The sequence below is a fragment of the Aphelocoma coerulescens genome, chromosome 4 (genome assembly GCF_041296385.1).
Source record: "Aphelocoma coerulescens isolate FSJ_1873_10779 chromosome 4, UR_Acoe_1.0, whole genome shotgun sequence".
Lineage (NCBI taxonomy): Eukaryota > Metazoa > Chordata > Aves > Passeriformes > Corvidae > Aphelocoma > Aphelocoma coerulescens.
The window spans coordinates 75,755,964-75,775,533 of record NC_091017.1 but is presented as its reverse complement, the minus strand read 5'-3'; the positions used below and the strand labels follow the sequence as shown (position 1 = coordinate 75,775,533).

Sequence of the window (19,570 nt, the reverse complement as noted above, 5' to 3'; positions counted from 1 at the left end):
ACATAGTCTGAAGTTGAATTTTGATACCAGGTTTTCTTTGAAGAGGAGTAACACCTTTTGTAAGCAAAAATTGTGTCTCTTTGGTAATTCAACATTGGGAGCTGTCATGGAGCTGGTTCTCATCCCCAGTCTCCTTTTTCCCAAAACTCCAAAATCTGTTTTCCTTGTGAGATATTTAGGAAAGAGTTTAAAATAAACATCTAGATTATCATTTATTTATAACCACCCATCAGAAAGTAACTACGTCATTATTATTATATTTTTAGCAAAACTGAGGTTCATGGTATTGGGAGGAGAAGCAACTGAACTGACACAAGGTGATTCTGAGAAAATTCTGACTGGATGTTGGGAAGGAAAAAGTCACCCATGATCACCCATGAAGGTGATCAGGCACTCAAACAGTAGGCAGAGAGGTTTGGAAAATCTCCAAGGACGGAATTCTCATCTTGACTGGATGAAGCCTTGAGCAATCTGGCTTGATGTTAAAGTTGATTGTGTTTTAAGGAGCAGTTTAAAATATAACCTTCAGGAGTTTGTTCCACCCTAACTTATTCTGGGATCCTGAATTATAATTAACAGATGTCCCAAACAAATATTTAGTAATATTTAGCCCTATAAATTAATTATAAGTAAAAAGTTTTAAGGGATGTGGGTGAAAAAATATTGAGTGCAACTGAGTGACTTCTATTTTTCATGAGCTAAGTTGTGATCAACATAAGGATTTCTCCTATTTAGAAATAACCCAGAAGTATATTCCATTTTTACAGTTTAAAGTGAGGAAGGCTGGCTTGGGTTCACTATACACCCTCTGTGCTACACAATTTAGTATTGAAAATCTAACTGGTATTTGTATGTAGTCTGTAAAGAAATTCCTGAATTTATTAATGGAATATGAAACATCTGCCTGTGAAAACAATCAGTTGGGTTTCAGTGACCAGAAATACCAGAGATACTTGATCTGTAGATTGTTCACCTTCAGGACTTGAAAAGGATGGCAGTATGCACAGAATCCCCAGGATGGGTCAGGCTGGAGGGGACCACAGAGGATCATCTGGTCCCATCTCCCTGCTCCAGCAGGGCCATCCCAGAGCACAGGGCACAGGATTGTGTCCAGATGGCTCTGGAATATCCCCAGTGAGGGTCACTCCACACCTCTGAGTGATCTGTTCCACTGTTGACAGAAGTTCTTCCTCATGTCCAGGTGGAGCTTCCTGGGATCAGTCCCTGCCCGTTGCTCTGGTGCCATTGCTGGGCCCTGCCCTGAGCCCTCCCTGCAGCCAGGGACACCCAGGGCTGAGGGTCCCTCTCAGCTGGGGCTTCTCTCGAGGCTGAACAGCCCCAGCTCCCTCAGCATTTCCTGGGCAGGGAGATGCTCCAGGCCCTTCCTCATCTCTGCAGCCTCTGCTGGCCCTGCTCCAGGAGCTGTGTCCCTCCTGTCCTGAGGAACCCAGAGCTGGACACAGGACCCCAGATGTGCCTCACTAGGGCTAAGCAGAAGGGTAGGATCCCCTCCCTGACCTGCTGGCAGTGCTCTAGTAAGTCCCAGGATGCCACTGGCCTTCTTGGCACAAGGACACACTGCTGGACATGGCCAGTTGTTGTCCACCAGGACGTCCAGGTCCTTCTCCCCAGAGCTGCTCTCCAGCAGGTCACCCCCAGCCTGAGCAGGTGCCTGGGGATATTCCTCCCCAGATGCAGGACCCTGTATTTACGTGTGCAAATACATAAGTAAATGCACGTGCATACTTCCATATTCCAGGTAGGTCCTTGGGTCTCACAGAAGACTTTTGTGCAGGGTCTTCCAGACCATCCAGGAAGAAAAATGTGATTTATGACTTGCTGAGAGGTGTAAGATCTGTTTGAAATTTGCTGTATGGGTAAAGAACCTTACAGCTATGGCTGCGAGGAAGAGGAGGAAAAGGAAGGCATTTCTGGAAGGATTGGTTAGGAATCTGAAACATGGCAGCTATTTTTTTCAATTTTTTTTCTTCTTCCTAATTCTGTAAGTTTCCTGTATAATTCATTTGGTGCAATTGCAGTCTTACTACTGTCATGTGAAATACGAGGTTGTGAAAAAGAGTTTATACAGTTGATTTCTGAAAATCCCAAGCATTACCCTTTGGCTCAAAGCCCCATTACATAAATATGCACATGCCTAGCTCTTAGAGAAGTCATTTCTAATTTAGGTGCTTGTTAAATTGCTCTGCTTACTGCTGTGAAACACAGACCCCAGAAGATACATGTGAGACATTATTTCACATTCTGGCTAATGCAGCAGTTTTTTCTGCCAAGTCAGCAGTTCCTGGAGCTGGAACAATACATTATCTGGTTAAAGTTATTTTATTTGTCCTTTTATTAAATAATGGATTTTCATAAATTCCTTGTATTTATTACTATTTAACTGCTGAGGATTTAGTGGAGTTACAGATTTGTCAGGGTTTGATCCTTTCTCCATTAGTGATGAGAGTTATGGGGTCTGTTTGTAAACTAGAAGTTTTATTGAGAAATAAGATCTTTTCTAAGGGCCTTGTTCTACTGAAATAAAGAAAATATTCACATGGAATCAGTTTTTAGCCTCGAATAAATCCATTTGAACATTTTCTGATTAATAATAAACAGGTACAGTTTTCAATGCTAAAGGCACATGTTGGTTATGTGTCCTGTTCCTAAATTCTAATGTACATTTTAATACACTGTGTTGGTTTTGTTGTTTTTTTTTTCAAATTACTGGTATCTGTTGGCTTGCCCTTGCTGATTGCTCTTGGATATTAAAAGAAATAGACTAATCATAAAGTTATCAGAACATTGTGAAAATTAAAAGGGTTCATTGACAAACCTTATGTGCTTTAAAATAGGTGTGATTATTAGAAATCAGAATGCTTTTACATTTTTCGTTCCTATTTCATGATTTATTTTTTTTTAAAGCTCAAATAACAAGTGCACAGCTTCCAGAGCATTTTTAGTCCATAGGAAATTAGGGAACTTCTTTGTAAGATTTGAACGAAAGGTTCATGAATTACATGGTGTTGTAAATGTGCCCGAGAGTGGGAGCAGGTGACTATTGCCTTTGTATTTCTTACCTTGAACTGCAAAAGGAGAAAAGCAGATCAAAATATAATCCAGCAGTGACTCAAAACCCATAACTTTACATAAGGTTTTATGGTGAGAAGAGTAGAATCAGTGTGGTTTAGACCAATTTGGTATTTGGTAATAAGTTTGATAGATAGAGTACACAAGTCTTTAGCAGTGATCATAATTTAGGAATTAGTCTGTCTTTATTATAAAAGAGTCTTTGAAAATCAATTCTTTTTCTAGTGAAATAAAGATATTTTGCTAACCAGTGGACTATTTGACAAATTAAAGATGTTTTCAGACTGTCTTCATGTAGTGCTCCCTTTTTAGTTAACTAATCCAGCACTTTTTTCCTGACCAAAAACCAAAAAAAACTGTTAAAAGATGCTCTACAGAATGGAAATGAGAGATTTCATATTTGTGTGCAAGTGTCATTATCTAGTAATGATTTTCTTGCAGTCTTAGCTTCCTCAATTTTTTAAATTCATGAAATATTGGGGTAATATAGTAACATTTCAGCAGGGTAGGCTGCTTATAAAAATAATCAAAATGAAATTATTAACAGAGAATATCCCACTCTATCTTCAGGAATACAAAACTTATACATTGCATATGAATGTCCTGAAGAGCCAAGAAATTTCCAGAATAGTTGTGGAAGAATAATACTGGTTTAGTATCATGGATTGGTTTGGGTTGGAAGGGACCTTAAAGATCATCTTGTTCCAAGCCCCTGCCATGGGCAGGGATACCTTGCACTGGACCAGGTTGCTCCAAGCCCTGTCCAACCTGGACTTGAACACTTTCAGGGATGAGGCAGCCACAGCTTCTCTGGGTAACAAGGTTGTGAACTTTTTATATGTATATGTAATTTTTTTCATATTATTTATCTGTTGGAAAGTAAAAAAAAAGAAAGGGCCCGGCTCTGGCAGGGGGAGAAAATTGCAGTCCAAAACCAATGTGATTGATAAGAGCAAAACTCTGTTTATTAGCAATCCAGAGGCACTTATATAGAATACCAGCTTGTTAACTCCTAAGTGGCTTAAAGCTTATCAAAGCACATTTCTACTTCTACCTAATTGGACTTACATTGGCAAGCTTCTATAGTCATGTTATGATTAAAAGAATTCAGAGTTCACCTCCCTTCTGTCCTGGTTAGCACATCTTATCAGGACAGCTGCATCGTTTCAAAACTCCCTCTTTGTTCCCCAGGCCTTTTCTAACACAAGAATTTTCTCATGGAGAGTCTTTCTCACACAGGCCTTTTGCTTGCAGGCTTCTGCTGCAGTTCTTTTATTGATCCCAATAATTCTATTCCCCCAACAATTATCTACCAAATTCCTGAAAATATAAGTATTAGAGAAATATCTGGTAACTCTAAAATCACAGTAGATAAATGATGGGAAATAGAATTATTGGGATCAATAAAAGAACTGTGCAAGCAATAGGGCTGGAAGTTTTTAGGCTTGTGTGTGTGAGAGACACTTTCCATGGGAAAGTCCCTGTGTGAAGGAAAACAATCAGCCTGAGAAAAAACAGGGAGTGAAGAACTTGCAGCTGTGCTGTCCGGGAGTGAATCAGGGGAGTTGAGCACAAAATTCTTTTGATCATAACAAGACTGTGGAAAACTGCCAATGTAGTCCAATTATGTAGAAATAGAAATGTGTCTTGATAAGCTTTAAGCCACTTAGGAGCTAACAAGCTGGTATACTATAGAAGTGCCTTTGGACTGCTAATAAACGGAGTTCATTTATCAACCATATTGGTTTGGATTCTCTTTCTCGCTCCCCCTGCCGGGGATCCGGGCTCCTCGTCCCGCACGGCTTCCAACAGATAATTGTTCCAAGAAAGTTTTGATAATCCTTGAGCTCCCTTCCAACCTGATATTCTACGATAAATTATTTATAGGAAAGACTAAAAAAACCTCTCAGAAGGCACTGAAAATGCCAAAGACCCACAAACGCTCATCGTGTTCCCGTTTTCCTTTTCCTTCCAGAACAAGATCATCCTAGACCCGATGACGTTCAGCGAGGCGCGGTTCCGGCCGTCCCTGGAGGAGCGGCTGGAGAGCATCATCAGCGGGGCGGCGCTCATGGCCGACTCCTCGTGCACGCGCGACGACCGGCGCGAGCGCATCGTGGCCGAGTGCAACGCCGTGCGCCAGGCCCTGCAGGACCTGCTCTCCGAGTACATGAACAACGTAAGTCCCACCCACCGCTCGCTCGCGGGGCGCCTCAGCCTCCCGCTTTTATACCTCGCAAAAGTAGCAATGCGGCTTTGTACCGAGTGTAGAGGTGGTGCTGTTTGAGGTGCTGAACTTCTTAATACATTGCAGATGTTTGACAGGAGTTTGGTACAATCAGAAGCTCGCAGGGCTGGTGTTGTACCAGCCAAGGAACTCCGTGCTCCCCGCGAATTTTGCAGAAATGTTTCTTCTTGTGTAGTGAATAGCAGCAAGTACTCCTTTGGAGGTAGATTTTTTTTTTTTTTCATGAAAACAATGGTGAGTAGCGTAAATGTGAAATGGCCCAAGAATTACTGAAGGTAAATACGGTTAATTTTCAACATGCTTGTCCCTGTGGGATGGTAATTGCGTTTGATTTTTAGGATGTTACCTATAGATATTCATAAGAGATTGACTCTTTGGTGTGTATGTTAAACCACTGAAGGTTTTGCTTGCTGGTGGAGCTATGAAACACTCAGCTGCCATGAAAGTATTGAGTTCAATACTAGTGCTGTTCACACAATTATAAGAACAGCTCTCTGGGTAGGGTTTCCAAAGGTGTTGAATTGTTCAACGTGGTGTGAGCTGGCAGTTCTGCACAGCTTGTCCCAGAAAATTCTCTCCACCCAAGAGTGTGTATTAAAACTCAGATGTTCTCTTACTGTGTCTTTTGGGGATGTGGGAAAAAGTCCAAAGCGACATCAACAAGCTGTTTTAAAATGAAAGTGTTTGCCAAGAGGTATCAAACTGAGCATCCTCTACTTTGCTGTTTCTTGTCTTTGGTTGCTCCTGGAGTATCAGATGACACATTTTGATCCCATTTTGCTGGAATCATCAAAATAGCACTGAGGAGACTGTTCGAGGATAGACCTTTAAGGTTGTTATTTTCATTGGTACTGTTACATTTGTTAGAGTGATGCAATTCAGTATCAGTAGTGCAAACTTCAGTCCTTTAGTCATTTCATTTTACACTTCAGACCTAAATGTTGCTTTTCAAAGATACTGTTTCATATAATAGAGTTACCTCAAGGAATAGCTGTTTGATGGTGCAGAGCTGAAAAGCATTGTTTGCTTCTTAGTTTTTCTGAAGTGATGGTTGACAAGTTCTTGTGAAAGCTTGAATGAAGGTGAAGTTTGTGCTGCTGTGTTATGGGTTAGAAATTATAAAGAGCACATTAAATACCAGGTAATGAGGCTGTGGTGGAAAAGAACTTGCTGGGTTTCTTCCTACAAGATTTTGCTTTGTAGAAGCATTACTGGTGCAATCCTTAAAGGTCTTTTGAAGAAACTTTGAGAACTGATGAATGGTGGCTTCTTATTTTATTGTGGTGCCTCTTTTTCAGTACATAGAGTTCTGGTAACGATGCAATTTGCCCTTGGACGAGGAACATTCTTATTTTATTTCTGGCTGCATTTACAGAGGGAGGAGAGTTTTAAATTCCTGCAGGCATTTATGACCACACTGAAGGTTGCTAATGTCGTGTCATCATTTTTACTTAAACACATAATGTTGTGAGCAGCTGCTTTTATGGTTTCCACAGTATGATTTTTGAAATAGTCTCTTTTTCTTCTCTTCTTAGTCTGAGCTGCACAACCCCTGTAATTTTTTTATTTTTCTGCTTTATATTGAAATGAAGCCAATTTAAGTAAGATATTTTGACCCCTATTGAGTAAACATTATAAAAACTGAATATATACTTAATTACATAAAATGCTGTACTTCTGATTTTACCACATCTGGTGTGGTAGAATTTGAGAACGATGATTTCCAAACTGATGTTAGCAGTTACAAGGGATGAGATTAAGATTACATATTAATATGCCTAAATTTAGGTTTTTGTACATGGGGACAGGTAAACTAGGGACTCTCAATTCAGTTTTTTAAGGGTAGATGCCATTTTAAGCTACCAGGTTAAAAAATTCCAGGGCTTGTTTGGGCAGAGACTCCTCAGTCTGCCCCTCCGAGGCATTTGAATCCTCCATGGGTCATCTTGTAGCTGCCAGCCCCACTTCCATCTCATGTAAGCTCTAGGAAAGGACAAATTGCCAAACTCCTTCCTTCATTGAATCATTTGAGCCTCAGTTGCTTTAGCTCCAGTTATAATTGTCAGAGACCAGATCAGTACAGGAGATCAGATCAATATGGCCAAGGAAAGCTGAGGAGCCATTGAGATGACAACAGGGGCAGTGGTAAGATAAATATCTCTAGACTGCTCTGATACATTAACTAAATTTCCACAGCCAGGACAGAAGATCAGATCTTGGGTTTGTAGGCAGCTCCTGTCATCTAAGGATTGAGTTTCATCCACTGGTCTGCCCTGGTACAATTTGCTTTGGTACTAAACCTACTTCCTTGAAACCTGGGGATTGATTTTCTTGGGTTCTCAATAATTCTGAGCATGTTCAGTATAACAAAAGATCTCACTTGGAAAGTTTTTTTAAAGCTTTCATGAGTTTCAGAAGGGTAAAACTGAAATGGCACACACCAAATATGACACAGTTCTAAGTCTGATCAAAGCTGATTTGCAAAGATAGACACCTTTAACATCTTCTGTCTGTGTGGCTTTAAACCACTGTAGTCCTGCTCTTGCTTTAGAGATTGTGAAATTAATCAGACATTCATGTCTTGGGGTTTATTCTGTTTGATGGTACCTGAAAAATTATGAATTTTTGGATTATGAGTGTTGGTCAAATGAGCATACAGCAAAGTAAATATTTAGTGGTTACGCTTAAAGGACAGAGACAATGAAGGGCAGGGTATTGGCAATGTGCTGTTCAGTCAATAATAGTTCAGTCCTTCTCCAGCTTAAAATAGTTCCTTTTCATTCATCTACTTCTATTATTTGGGTTCAGAGGGGTGTTTCTTACAAAACTTCAAGAGCTGAAGCAAAAGGCTATGAGTTTAAGAAAAAGCAGATACTTTCAAAATGTTGGCATCCAAAGAAAAATCTGGAAAAAAAAAAGGTAGAAAGAAGGATAGGCAGATTTCAACTTAGGTTAGTAAAAATGTTGCTGCTTCTGCAGTTGTATTATTTGCTATTACAGATAGCAAAAAGAAGAAATGGGTTTTCATTTCTCCTTTCTTCTCCTCAGATAAATGTTGATTTGCTCCATTTCCTACCTGTCAAATAACATTTTTAATTAGTCCCTAGGCTCTTTACTAGTTCTATGAATAAATATATATTTGCATAGTTATTGCATTGACTGGAGTCTCACAGTGCATAGGCTCTCTGCAAGAGAGATCCCTAGGAATTCTCTGCAAGAACTTCTATGGAGATGAGATGTAAACGTTTCATTATTCTTTGTATATCCAGAAATATACATTTGCTTTATTTGTCTTATCATAACTTTGACAAAATCTTTTCCCAGCATGGTATCTATTATTTCTCTTGTGAACTCATCTGAACTTTAAAATCTGTTACTTTTGGGAAGCAAAGGCAAGAAAGTTCTCAGTCTGCTGTGTCATATGACTTTTTTTTCCCCCCAGTTTCTCTGTTTCTCAGAGAAAATTGATAGGGTATTCCTCAGCTTCTTATGTATATTTGATAAATCCCATCATTTATTTCAAAATAAAATTATATTCCTAGACCTCTGTCCTACAGAGAAGACCTAAATACAGCTCCACAGAAGCTCTTAATGCAATTGTTTTCTGTTCGTGTAAATGAAAACCTGATTTAACGGATGGTTAGCTCTGATTGGGGTCTAGTTTCCTGCTGGTTTTCTCTCCTGGATCCTTCATGATTTGTGTAGCAGGCTGTCAGGGAGCAAAAATACCAGGAACCTGGGAGTTCCAGCTCTTAAACTCCTGGATCAGAAGCATGCTGCCAAACTCAACCCAGCGCTGGGCACCCTTTCTAGCAAGACTCGAGGTGCTGCTGTGTTGATGTCTGATTAACATAAGAAAAGGAGGAAATTATGTCTTCAGAAAAAATATGCTTAAAAAAAGAATGCTTTGAATTCCCTCTGACATCATCAGATTCAGTGCCAGAGACTTAATGTTGTGTTGCTGGGGTGTATCAATGATAAATTTGGAAAGCAGTTGACAAGTGAGTAAGCCATGAGTGCTAAAGACCTCTGTAATCACTCCAGTACTGGCTTGGCATTAATTCAAATCTGCATTTGAAAAGGCATTTCCCAGCTGGTTCAATATGATTTTCTGTTCTAAAGTCTTTGGGCTCATTATTAAGCCGACTTGCATTCTCCTGCCTTCCTTTTCCCTCTCATCCAGTGTTCCTGCTCCCAGTCCCTGCCAGCACTCCAGAGGAGCTTTTTTTTTAATTATAATTGTTTTTTGGGACAGCTAATATTTGTGTGTCTGAGTGGAATGATCAGTCCTTTATGGAGTCCTTGTATTACTACTGATGATTTAATGTTTAGATTTGAGGATCACATCTCAGCACTGGAACAGATTTCCCAGACAGGTTATGGAGTCTCCCTCGCCGGAAATATTCCGGAACAATCTGGATGCAATCCTGTGCAATGTGCTCTAGGAAGACCCTACTTTACCATGGGAGTAATTTTACTTAATGTTTGCTCTTTGAAATCTTTTTCTCTAAAGTTACTACCCACCCCTGATACCTGCTCACTCTTGAGTTGCTACAGGCTCTAATTCCTGTTTCTTATAGAGAAGAATTCTCTATAAGATATTTATAAGATAAATTCTCTGTAAGAATTTCTTGAAATGACAAAATATCAGAAGAACAAATGAGAAAGCACAAGCCTGCTGGCAGCTTCCCTTCACAAATATATCAGTAAAAAATTGGAATCGCTCAAAGGAAAAACAGAGTGCTGCCATACATGAAGATGAAATGTCCTTAGCAGACAGCTGGTTATTGTGCTTGATTGGGGAACGAAAAATGCAACAGCAACTGAAAAAAATCTATAAACTCCCAAGATACTGCCAGCTGTCACATTTAACAGCTTCATCTGAACTCATATTTAAGATAAGCAATAATTGGTGTGTACATTTCAGCTCTGATGCTGACTTGTGTAAGGTTAATCCGGGTGACAGTGAACAGTAAATTACAGTTATGAGACAGAGAAATGTCCACAGCTGTCCTAAGATGAGGAATCGGGGGTGAGTGACAAGAGATTGACTGCTGAAGCAGCAGCATCGACTGATGCAGGCATGACTGGCTCAGCAGGGCAGTTTTTCTATCAGTACCATTGTCAAATTCCTGGCTGGCTGAATAATTTTTAGAGGACAGCAGCTTGTTTAAAAGCTTTCCACTGTATTTCAAGCTGGAGATGAGCTTTTTTGCTATTTACCTGCCTCTTTTAGAGCCATTTGTCTTTGTATACTTGAAAGAAACAAGGAGAACCACAGTAGTTACTATTGGAGGAATAGGATACGCTCCCAAATGTTTTATGCGTTGTTTCTTGGCCAGTTTAGGGTTTTTTGCATTTGTGCATCCCTCCTGAGTGCCCTAACTGTTCATAACTACATAAATCACTGTCCAAGCGTGCAACCCACTGTCTGACTTGAGACTTTTCAGGAACCTTCTGTCTCTTCTATTTTGATGATGTCAGGCCCTTCTCCTAAGACATGGCCACTATTTTTCAATATATTTACAGAAATGCTGCATCACTTACAATTGCACAGGTTATTTTTGATCTATTTGTTCATTCCTGAATTTCCTGGGTTTGTAATTCCATATTCAGTTTGCTGTGTTTTTCATATCAGGTCCAGAGAACCACACTAGTGTTTGCAATCAGAAACAAAAAAAAGCCCAGAGAAGATGAAATTTCATGACTTGGAAATGACAATTATCCTAAAAAATTGTCTTCATTTCAGGTTCTGCTGATCGCAGGTTTACACATTCCTATTGGGATGAGTAGATTTTTAAATTTACTGAAGTAATTTGCTCTTTACAACTACCTGTTACAATCCACTCTGAAAGGTGAGGGTAATCCAGGTTCTTGCTAATAAATCTGTTGGGGTAGATTAGAGTAAAACAACCCTGAATAAGTGTTTTTTGTAAATATATACATATAGGGTTTATTGCAGAATAATTTGGTTGCAGAGGAAAACAGATATGAGGGCATTTTGGTTGCTATCTTTAGCAATATAACAACACAAAAGCATAAAAATCACTTAACAAAATGCATAAGAAAGAGAAGGAAAGGATAAGGGTAAAAATATCTCACCACCCAATGGCTTCACAATGAGACTTGGTCATTGCAATTTCAATGTCAGTTGGTCAGAGTGATGATTACAGTCTTGACCCACCAGATGGTGAAAGAAAGCCCCTGACCACCCCATCTACTGGGTTTATATTCACTTAGGGTCGGGGTAGGAACTCCCAGGTACCTCCCCTGGGGTGGGGAATTTCAGATGGATGATGTAATGTTGTGGATCAGGGGACAACTGGGGAGAATTTGGCACCTTCTAAGTCGATACAGCTGCCCATCACATCAGTGCAGCCGGGCCCATCACGGCCCATCATGGCCCATCAGCAGAGTGAACACCTGCAGGCCAGGTGTGAATGTCCCGGTGGGCAGGGGAGTTATCACAGCTGAGGTCACTGATAAGGACGAGGAGACAGTTCCTGCCTCACAGGGTTTGACTCTTTCCTTGTCTTGTTTGTCACTAAGTGTCTTACTGATTCTATGACTGTGATTCCGGTGTTTCTGGGAGGAAATGCTGTTTCTGAACCACAGTGCTGGATTTTCCTTGGTGGTATCAACCAGAGAACATTTTTTGCTCTTTGTCTTTAAGGGCAGACCATGCTATGTCATTATAAAAGTGTTCTATGTCATGTCAAAGTGTAAATAAATCAAAGGTTTATGGAGTCTAAGGCTGAATTGGCATATTAGGTTGAGTGATGTTTCTAACAAGATACTTGCCTCCAAATTAGCATGGAAATTTTCTAGACTGACAGTCAATCCAAACCTGATTTTCTCAGTTCCTGTAGGGCTTAGTCTGCCTGAGCCTCTCTTACTCCAACATTAAAATTGAGGTCATGTCAGTCGTAATTCATTAAAGTTCGAATGCCTTGCCATTTCCACATTAAAAAATTCTGCATTAATTATATAATTGCAGTGTTTGGGTTTGGTTTGCCCATTAAACTGAAAACTGGGACAAAACCAACACATGACAGAATGAAGTGGCACAACTTGGTGACACAAGATGGTGTGGGATTTAATTTTGCGGATTTTTATATTGTTTTTGACAAATAACCCAAACTGCCTTCCTATAAAATATTATATTAATTTCTTATGTGACATAGATGGGAATAAAGGATTTATTAAGTGGACACCAAGTTCATCAATACTCAGGAAACTTGCTTTTCTTGACAAGTGTATTTGTTATTCCTCATTGTGTTATCTCATATATTTATGTATGCATACAAAAGATCTGACTGTACTTGTTGGTACTTTGTCAGAGTACTTGATCATTTTAAACTTAGTATATTCAGAAAAAATAAAAATGTGATTTTTTTTCAAAAAAAACCCCAACCAAAGTCAAATCATACCAACCCCCCAAAATTGCATTTTCTTGCAATGGTTTTTACATTTAACTAATTTTATTTTGCATTAATTATTTAGTTGATTTTTTTTCCTCTAAAGTGTGTTCTTACAGAAGTAATGACTTCTGCACTGGTGCTTTTGATATGCTGGAAAGCATTTTCTCAATTTCAGACATAGGCTGTCTGAAAATGATGTTGCTAAAGCTGTTTGTCCACCTGAAAGTCCTCTATCAATCTCGTCTATGCAGTGTGATTCATAACCTCTCTAATTTTTCTTTCTACTGAAGTTTGCATTTATGGGCCATTAATTTGTTGTTTTTCCATGTCTACAAGTCAATATCAATATGAGAGAAGTTTATCATGCATTTCATCCTATACCAATAACAATATGATTATTAGCTCTGTGTGTATCTGCTTTTGGTGTCCAAATCTTTCAGTATTTACACAATCCACATTAACATTTTTGGGTGTTGTACTCTTTTGGATGCCTAGGAAAAGATTCCCAATGCATTTATAGAACTTTTGGAATGAATCAAAATAAAAGTAGAATGGGCCTACTGCAATTAGTGAGGTTTCAGAAAACCACATGAAAAATCTGTGTCTCCTTGGAGGCTACAGAACATCTTCTGTTGTACATTAAAAATCCTTCAGTAACTGTATAATCGTGGTGTTTGACTGTTGAAGGCAGTGCAAACGTCTGTATTTCCAAAGACATGGCATTTCTCTCTTTTTGATTCATTTTCTTTAAAGACTACCTGAGTCCCTCAGCAGCTGGACTGAATTTTTACCATAACTGGGCAAATACTGAATGGCTTTGGTTTGCCTGTTGCACTGAAAATTGAGGCAAAAGTGACACCTCATTAGATCAGCATTTGGATAGTCAAGGATGCACTTCAGGGAAGGTCAAAATTCTTTTCCTTTTAGTAATGTCACTGCAGTATTTACAGTGCCATTAGCAATCTAAACTACAGAAAATGTGACAGTTGTGTGTAAAGCTGCAGTTTATGAATCCTGCATTGGTTTGGATTATTTTTGTTTGTTTACACCAGGAATGTTTTTACAAATGAGAGCAAGGCTCTGCAAGTTGGTGTTGGAGGAATTCACTGTAATTTAGGGAATTTTCAGCTGAAATGATTGTGCTGGATATCCAGAAGAGGGCATGCTTGCACATCAGAAATGTTTTGTGCATCCATAAAGATCTGCATGCTGATATGGTACAGCTGGAATCCAAGAAAATGCAGTAGTACACAAAGAGAAGATGTGACCTTCTTAGTAACTACAGGTTCTTAGAAACAAATAGATTCAAAGGTTGTTTGGGGAAAAAAAAAATGTATTTTAATCAAATTAATATTGAGTGGCTGAACTGTCAGAAATGAGGTGATAAATTCTACTTGCATATTTTTGTAAATTATTTCAGCTGTAGGTACATGATGCAGAGCTGAAGAACATCTGCATTCTAATACAGAATCATTTCCAAGTTGCTACAGCAGTGAAATGTATGACAGTGTGAAATCAGATATATCAGTGTTTGGTGGGGTTTGATGTTTGACCTGGGAAATTATCTTATGACTTGAGAATTCAACAGAAATGCAAGGGCATCACGTCTTGTGACACAGTAACTTGTTGCTTTTTCCAGAGTTATGTATTAGCCAGATGTTGGGAGCACAGGGAGTTTGTTTTTATATTTTCACTTGAGGAATGGAAGACAGAAGAGGTCTCTGCAGTAATCAGTTCCCTGAAAACTTGCTTAGTAAGAGTAGGATGATTTTTTTTATTTTATTTTTTTTTAAGATGGCTGAGCTGCAGGAATAAGCAATTTTCCTTTTGAATTGGGTTATTTTTTGAATTGGAAGTATTGATTCAATTTTCATAGTATTGGGAAACTTTTTCAAAACCTTTCCCTTTAACAGATATTGTGACTGTGTACAATATTTTAGCTTGCATTTGAGTACAACAGAATGAAATGAAGCCTTTTGTGAAATTAATTTGTCTATAATTTCTCAATTAATTTGTCTCCCTACCCATATGAAGGAGTTGGAACTTGATGATCATTAATATCCTGTCCAGCCCAAGCTATTCTGTGATTCTGTACTGAAGCTTTAAGCTTATCTGCTTTATATATTTGTGCCGATTTGGACAAATTTGGAAATATATCCTCTGAGAGAAGGCAGTTTACAACCACCCTCCCGATGTGTTTAATTGTTAAATTAAGTTAAATTAAATTAAATTGTGTTTAATTTACTTGTGTTAAGTTAAATTGTGTTTAAATTTAGGGTAACATAACGACCTCACATTTTCACAATACCTATATTATATAGGATTTTTATATCTTTGTCAGATTGACTGTTGCCTTGTCCAGTTCTTGCATTTATTTAAAAAGAAAGAACAACACAAAGAGAGTGGCAACATAGACAGATGCATCATAACTGTAATTATGCATTAAAGATGCAATGAAATTTATACATTTCAGTTTACTGAGATTCCTAAAATGCAATTCTGTAGCTCTGAGCTGGCCAGTGGCTGAGCTCCTTGTGAAATACTCTAAAGTACCTTGGGACACGATGTGTAATAATGGAGTTACTGTGAGGCTGTCAAATGCATTGCCAGGGATGCCCTTGAATCCTGGGATCAGATGAATTACATTTTAATTGGGTTTTAAGGGTAAGATGAGCAAGTAGATAAGGTAGAATTAACCAGAGACCATTAATGTCATGAAACCTTTGGTGCTCTTAAGCCGTTGCACTAAATAAACCCAGTGAGAGCTCTTGCTGGAAAGAGACGTAATCACAGACTGACATCAGCCCCTTACCTGGAGCCCCTTAGACCCAGGAAACTGGAGAAAAACACATTAGTTGGATTTTATTATAGCATTTTGGAGGCAAAGGAGACAAAAAGCCCAAAGCTGAGTTTTCCCAAGCTGTGGGACCATTTACCCAGGGAATTTCCTGAGATTATTGAATGGAGGGAGTTTTGTTTCTGATAGAGCAGAACAGAAGCTGCTGTGATGTCAAATGGCCAAACCATTTGCTTGTGTATTTCTTTTCTCCATGAAGTAGCTTATGATTGTTTTGCTCAGTGGAATTTTTAGGAGTGTTGGATGAGTGACCTTTTTTCCTGTAACTTCTTTTTGTTTTCCATATGGATGCAATCAGATCACTGGAATTTTTAAAATGTTACAGATTTCAAGCACTTGAACTCATTTGTTATTAAATTATTTTATTTTTAAACACATTTTTATAATTTGAAGCTGAACAATAGGTCTAATGACTAAAGGCGTTGCAAGGCAAACTTAAATAATTTATTGCATATGTTAGAACAGGGGTCAGGGTAATGGCTAATAACATGCCATAATAGTACATAAGAGTAAACATATATATATATTTTTATTTCCTAAATAAATTTTAAAAAAATGGAAAAGAGAAAAAAAAAGAGAAAGGAAGTGGGAGGAGGAATTTTTTGTTGTTGATGTCTGTTGTAAATCCATTAGTTTGACAGAAAATTAACGCCTTTTTCTTCTGACGGGGTAGGTGAGCACAAATCCTTGTGCCTCATGCAGTACTTTTGATTTCTGCTTACAGGATGAGGATGTGGAGGCAAATCCCATGGATATCAGGGAAGGTTGTTCATCCTTACACGCATTTGTAAGGGATTCAGTTGGGAATATAAATGCCTGATTTCAGTATCTCAGTGTCCCCAGGAAAGGCAGTAAGGTTAACTCACAAGATTTGAAACTCCACTGTATATTATGGGGTCTGGTTCATCCTGGTGTGTTCTGCTGGGAGAGCTGTCACATGATTCTTCCAAATGCTCAATCATTAACCTTTTGTCAAGGTGAATTTTAATTTAAATTATGAAATCATATTTTTTCAAAAAATAAATTCTTGTAATGGTTTAAGTTCTGAAATACATTTTGAAGCAGAAATACAGAGACTTTTCATTTCCTTCCAATTTTATTTTCTGTCCTTTCACTGTAACTAAATAAAGAAGTGAGCGAATCAATTACAGGTGTACCCGATTTGGAGTGTGTAAGGCCAGACTTCCCAAGTAGATTTACATCCAAGCATTTGTGTGTACAAAACAATAAAACTTGAAGGCTCATTAGCTTGGAATGACCCCACTGTGTTTTATGTGACGGGGTCATTTCTTTACTAATGAGCCTCTAAGCCAGATGGCCAAGCCCACAGTAGTCTAACTGCATTAGGGTGATTCAGATTTTTAGGTAAATAGCTTTGCTTTTCTGGTCTTTCTCTTTTTTTCTTACAGACAGGAGAGAGAAGGACAGCTTCTTCTAGAACTCCATACACACTGTTTTGCCTTAGAAGATAAATGGCTGATAAATAAACTTCTTAGGGTTTTATATCCATTTCTAATATTTTTTCTGATTTGCAGTATATCTGGTAAATACTGTCCTCCCTGGAAAGTCTTGTGGGTAGGAAGTTATTGTGACAGTCTTTGCCTATTATTGGATTTTGTTTCAGCAGATAATGAAACTCATTGCTTCTGAGCTTGTATAAAAGTACACAAGAAATGCAAAACTACAATGATTTTGCACAGGTGATAGTGCAAGAATGATATGTCCCATTTCTGGAAGTGTCCAGTGCCAGGTTGGACAGGACTTGGAGCAACCTGGGCTAGTGAAAGGTGTCCCTGCCCATGGCAAGAGTTGGACTAGATGGCCCTTTCCAATCCAAACCACTCAGTGACTCTATTATTTGCTTTCTAATATAATTTTTCTATAGAATTTTTGCTTGTCTTTATGAATTTAGGATGTTTCAGGTGCATAGGATGAGGAACGGTTGCTCATTTGATCCTGGATTCACATCACTCAGGCATGTAGGTGAGGAACCAGGTCCTCATGGATACCTCCAAGATTTCTACCCTCAAAATATATTGAATTCTAAATGCCCTGGATTATTTTCTTGGAAAGCTTTTCTCTTACCATGACTAAATCATACACAAGGGAAGCTTGGAAATTACATAAAAATCTATACAGACAACAACCAAAAAGAGAAGGGTTTTTGGAGGGCAGTTTGTGAAGGGTAACATCAGCAAAATGGTTTTGCAAGTGTGTTTCAAGCACATTGTGCTGATAAATAGCTATTGTCCTTTCAGCAGTCCCACATTTCAGTGAGATTTGGATGTAACAAATTGTCTATTTCTGTGACTAACTTCATATGATGATTTGCTTATATCTTCTGGGAGTTTGTCTCAGTGATGTTAGATAATTGTGTATAGGTTCTTAGTGGTGAGAATTGGTCTTATCTTCAAAGAACGTGGTTATATTTTGGGGAATAAGAACATAAAAGGGCTCAGAATAAAGCTTTATCTGGCCTAGTATCTTATCTCTGATAATAGTCACAGGGGATGACTCAAGAAGAGTATAAGAACCTGGCAAACATGCTGTGATTGTGATTCCTCTTTGCAAAATTTATTATCTTAGCCTCCAGCAACTTATAGTTCAGGGAGTTCCTGAACCGAAGGTGATATTTACTGTTTAAAAGGGAATAATCCAGATCCTTACTTAAACAGCCTGTAGAGCATTAAGATTTTAAGAGATCTACACAGGCCTCTGGAATAGCTATTTTTGCATCATTTTGACCCAGTCGTCCTTTTAACTCTTTTTTTCCTCTCTTGAGTTTTGCAAGATGCTTAGTCCAGGTTGAACTAGGAAGGGGAGAAATAGAGTCAGTAAGTAAAGAAGAATTGTGAAAACTTTTATACTTTGGTAAAACCTTTTTGAACCACATTTTGTAGACATGATACACTTTTGACCTGCAGTCATTTTACTTTTCAAATACTGAAACAAAACTGAATGTGCTGCATCATTTGAAATGTATCAAGCCGAATACAGTGAGCTTTGATCACTTTATTTCCACCTCCTACAGTTTTCCAGCTGTACCTGCCTCTCACTAGCACCAGGAACTTCCAAAGCAGCGGGAATTCCTACTGGGGAAAGTTTGCTGAAAATTAGCTGTGAAGATCTGGAGAGGGGATGATCTGAAATCCTTTACTCTTACTGTGTGCTTTTTGAACAAACCGGGTAACAAAAAAATCCCTACGTGGTGCAGCACCTTCACGGTGGCTGCACTGTGTGGTAGAAATGAAGACACTGCCAATGCACTTTCCTTTGTCACAAATGATTATAAAATGTCCAGTAAAGCTTTACTTCAGTGAAAGAGTTGACCTCTAAGACAGGTCAGAATCAGTGCCATAATACACTCTGTCCAGAGAGGAGGAATAAAATCAGTGTCAAATCACGAGCAGAGTAAATGAATTTTGGATGTGAAAGTGCACTGAAATGTTAACACTGTTGTGATTTGCCAGTGCTCATAAATCTGCCTCGAGAATTAGGACACGGGGCATTTTCTGGTGGGGACACTAATAACAGGGAAGAAGTAGTGTTTTTCTCTTTTATCCTGATTTCTATGCATTCCCATTTAGCAATGTATTGGGGAGAGGGTGTGTATGTCACATTTTTAGCTTGTCTCTCTTAACCAAAGGAAAATTAAGTCTCTTCCTGAGTATTAAGTATCAGGCAGAAAGTTATTCAAGTCCATCATTGCTTTTAAGACTTATTTGTGATGATGAAACTTCTGCTTTATAATTGAGAATGGGAATCTGGTCTCCAAATCACACCTTAATCTGTAGTCTGGGAAACGTAAGTGGTATTTTATCTCTTTACTTAGTGTTGCCAGACTAACAGAATGACAATAATATAGCTGGGTTTTGTCAAAGCATATAATTAAATGGCTGTGAAAACTAAAGAGCATTCCATTCACTGAAGAGTGGTTACACTTGTACTGGCATG

The 19,570-nt window shown here is 38.6% G+C and overlaps 1 protein-coding gene across 5 annotated transcripts in view; it reads left to right on the top strand.

Annotated features, from left to right (window-relative positions):
- The window catches only part of CTNNA2 (catenin alpha 2), a 463,984-nt gene that overhangs the window by 128,128 nt on the left and 316,286 nt on the right, over positions 1 to 19,570 (top strand). For all 5 annotated transcript variants that reach the window (XM_069014748.1, XM_069014753.1, XM_069014749.1 and 2 more), the window contains exon 7: positions 5,066 to 5,269. In XM_069014748.1, the coding sequence (XP_068870849.1) occupies positions 5,066 to 5,269 (204 nt within the window). The remainder of the gene's footprint in view (positions 1 to 5,065; positions 5,270 to 19,570) is intronic.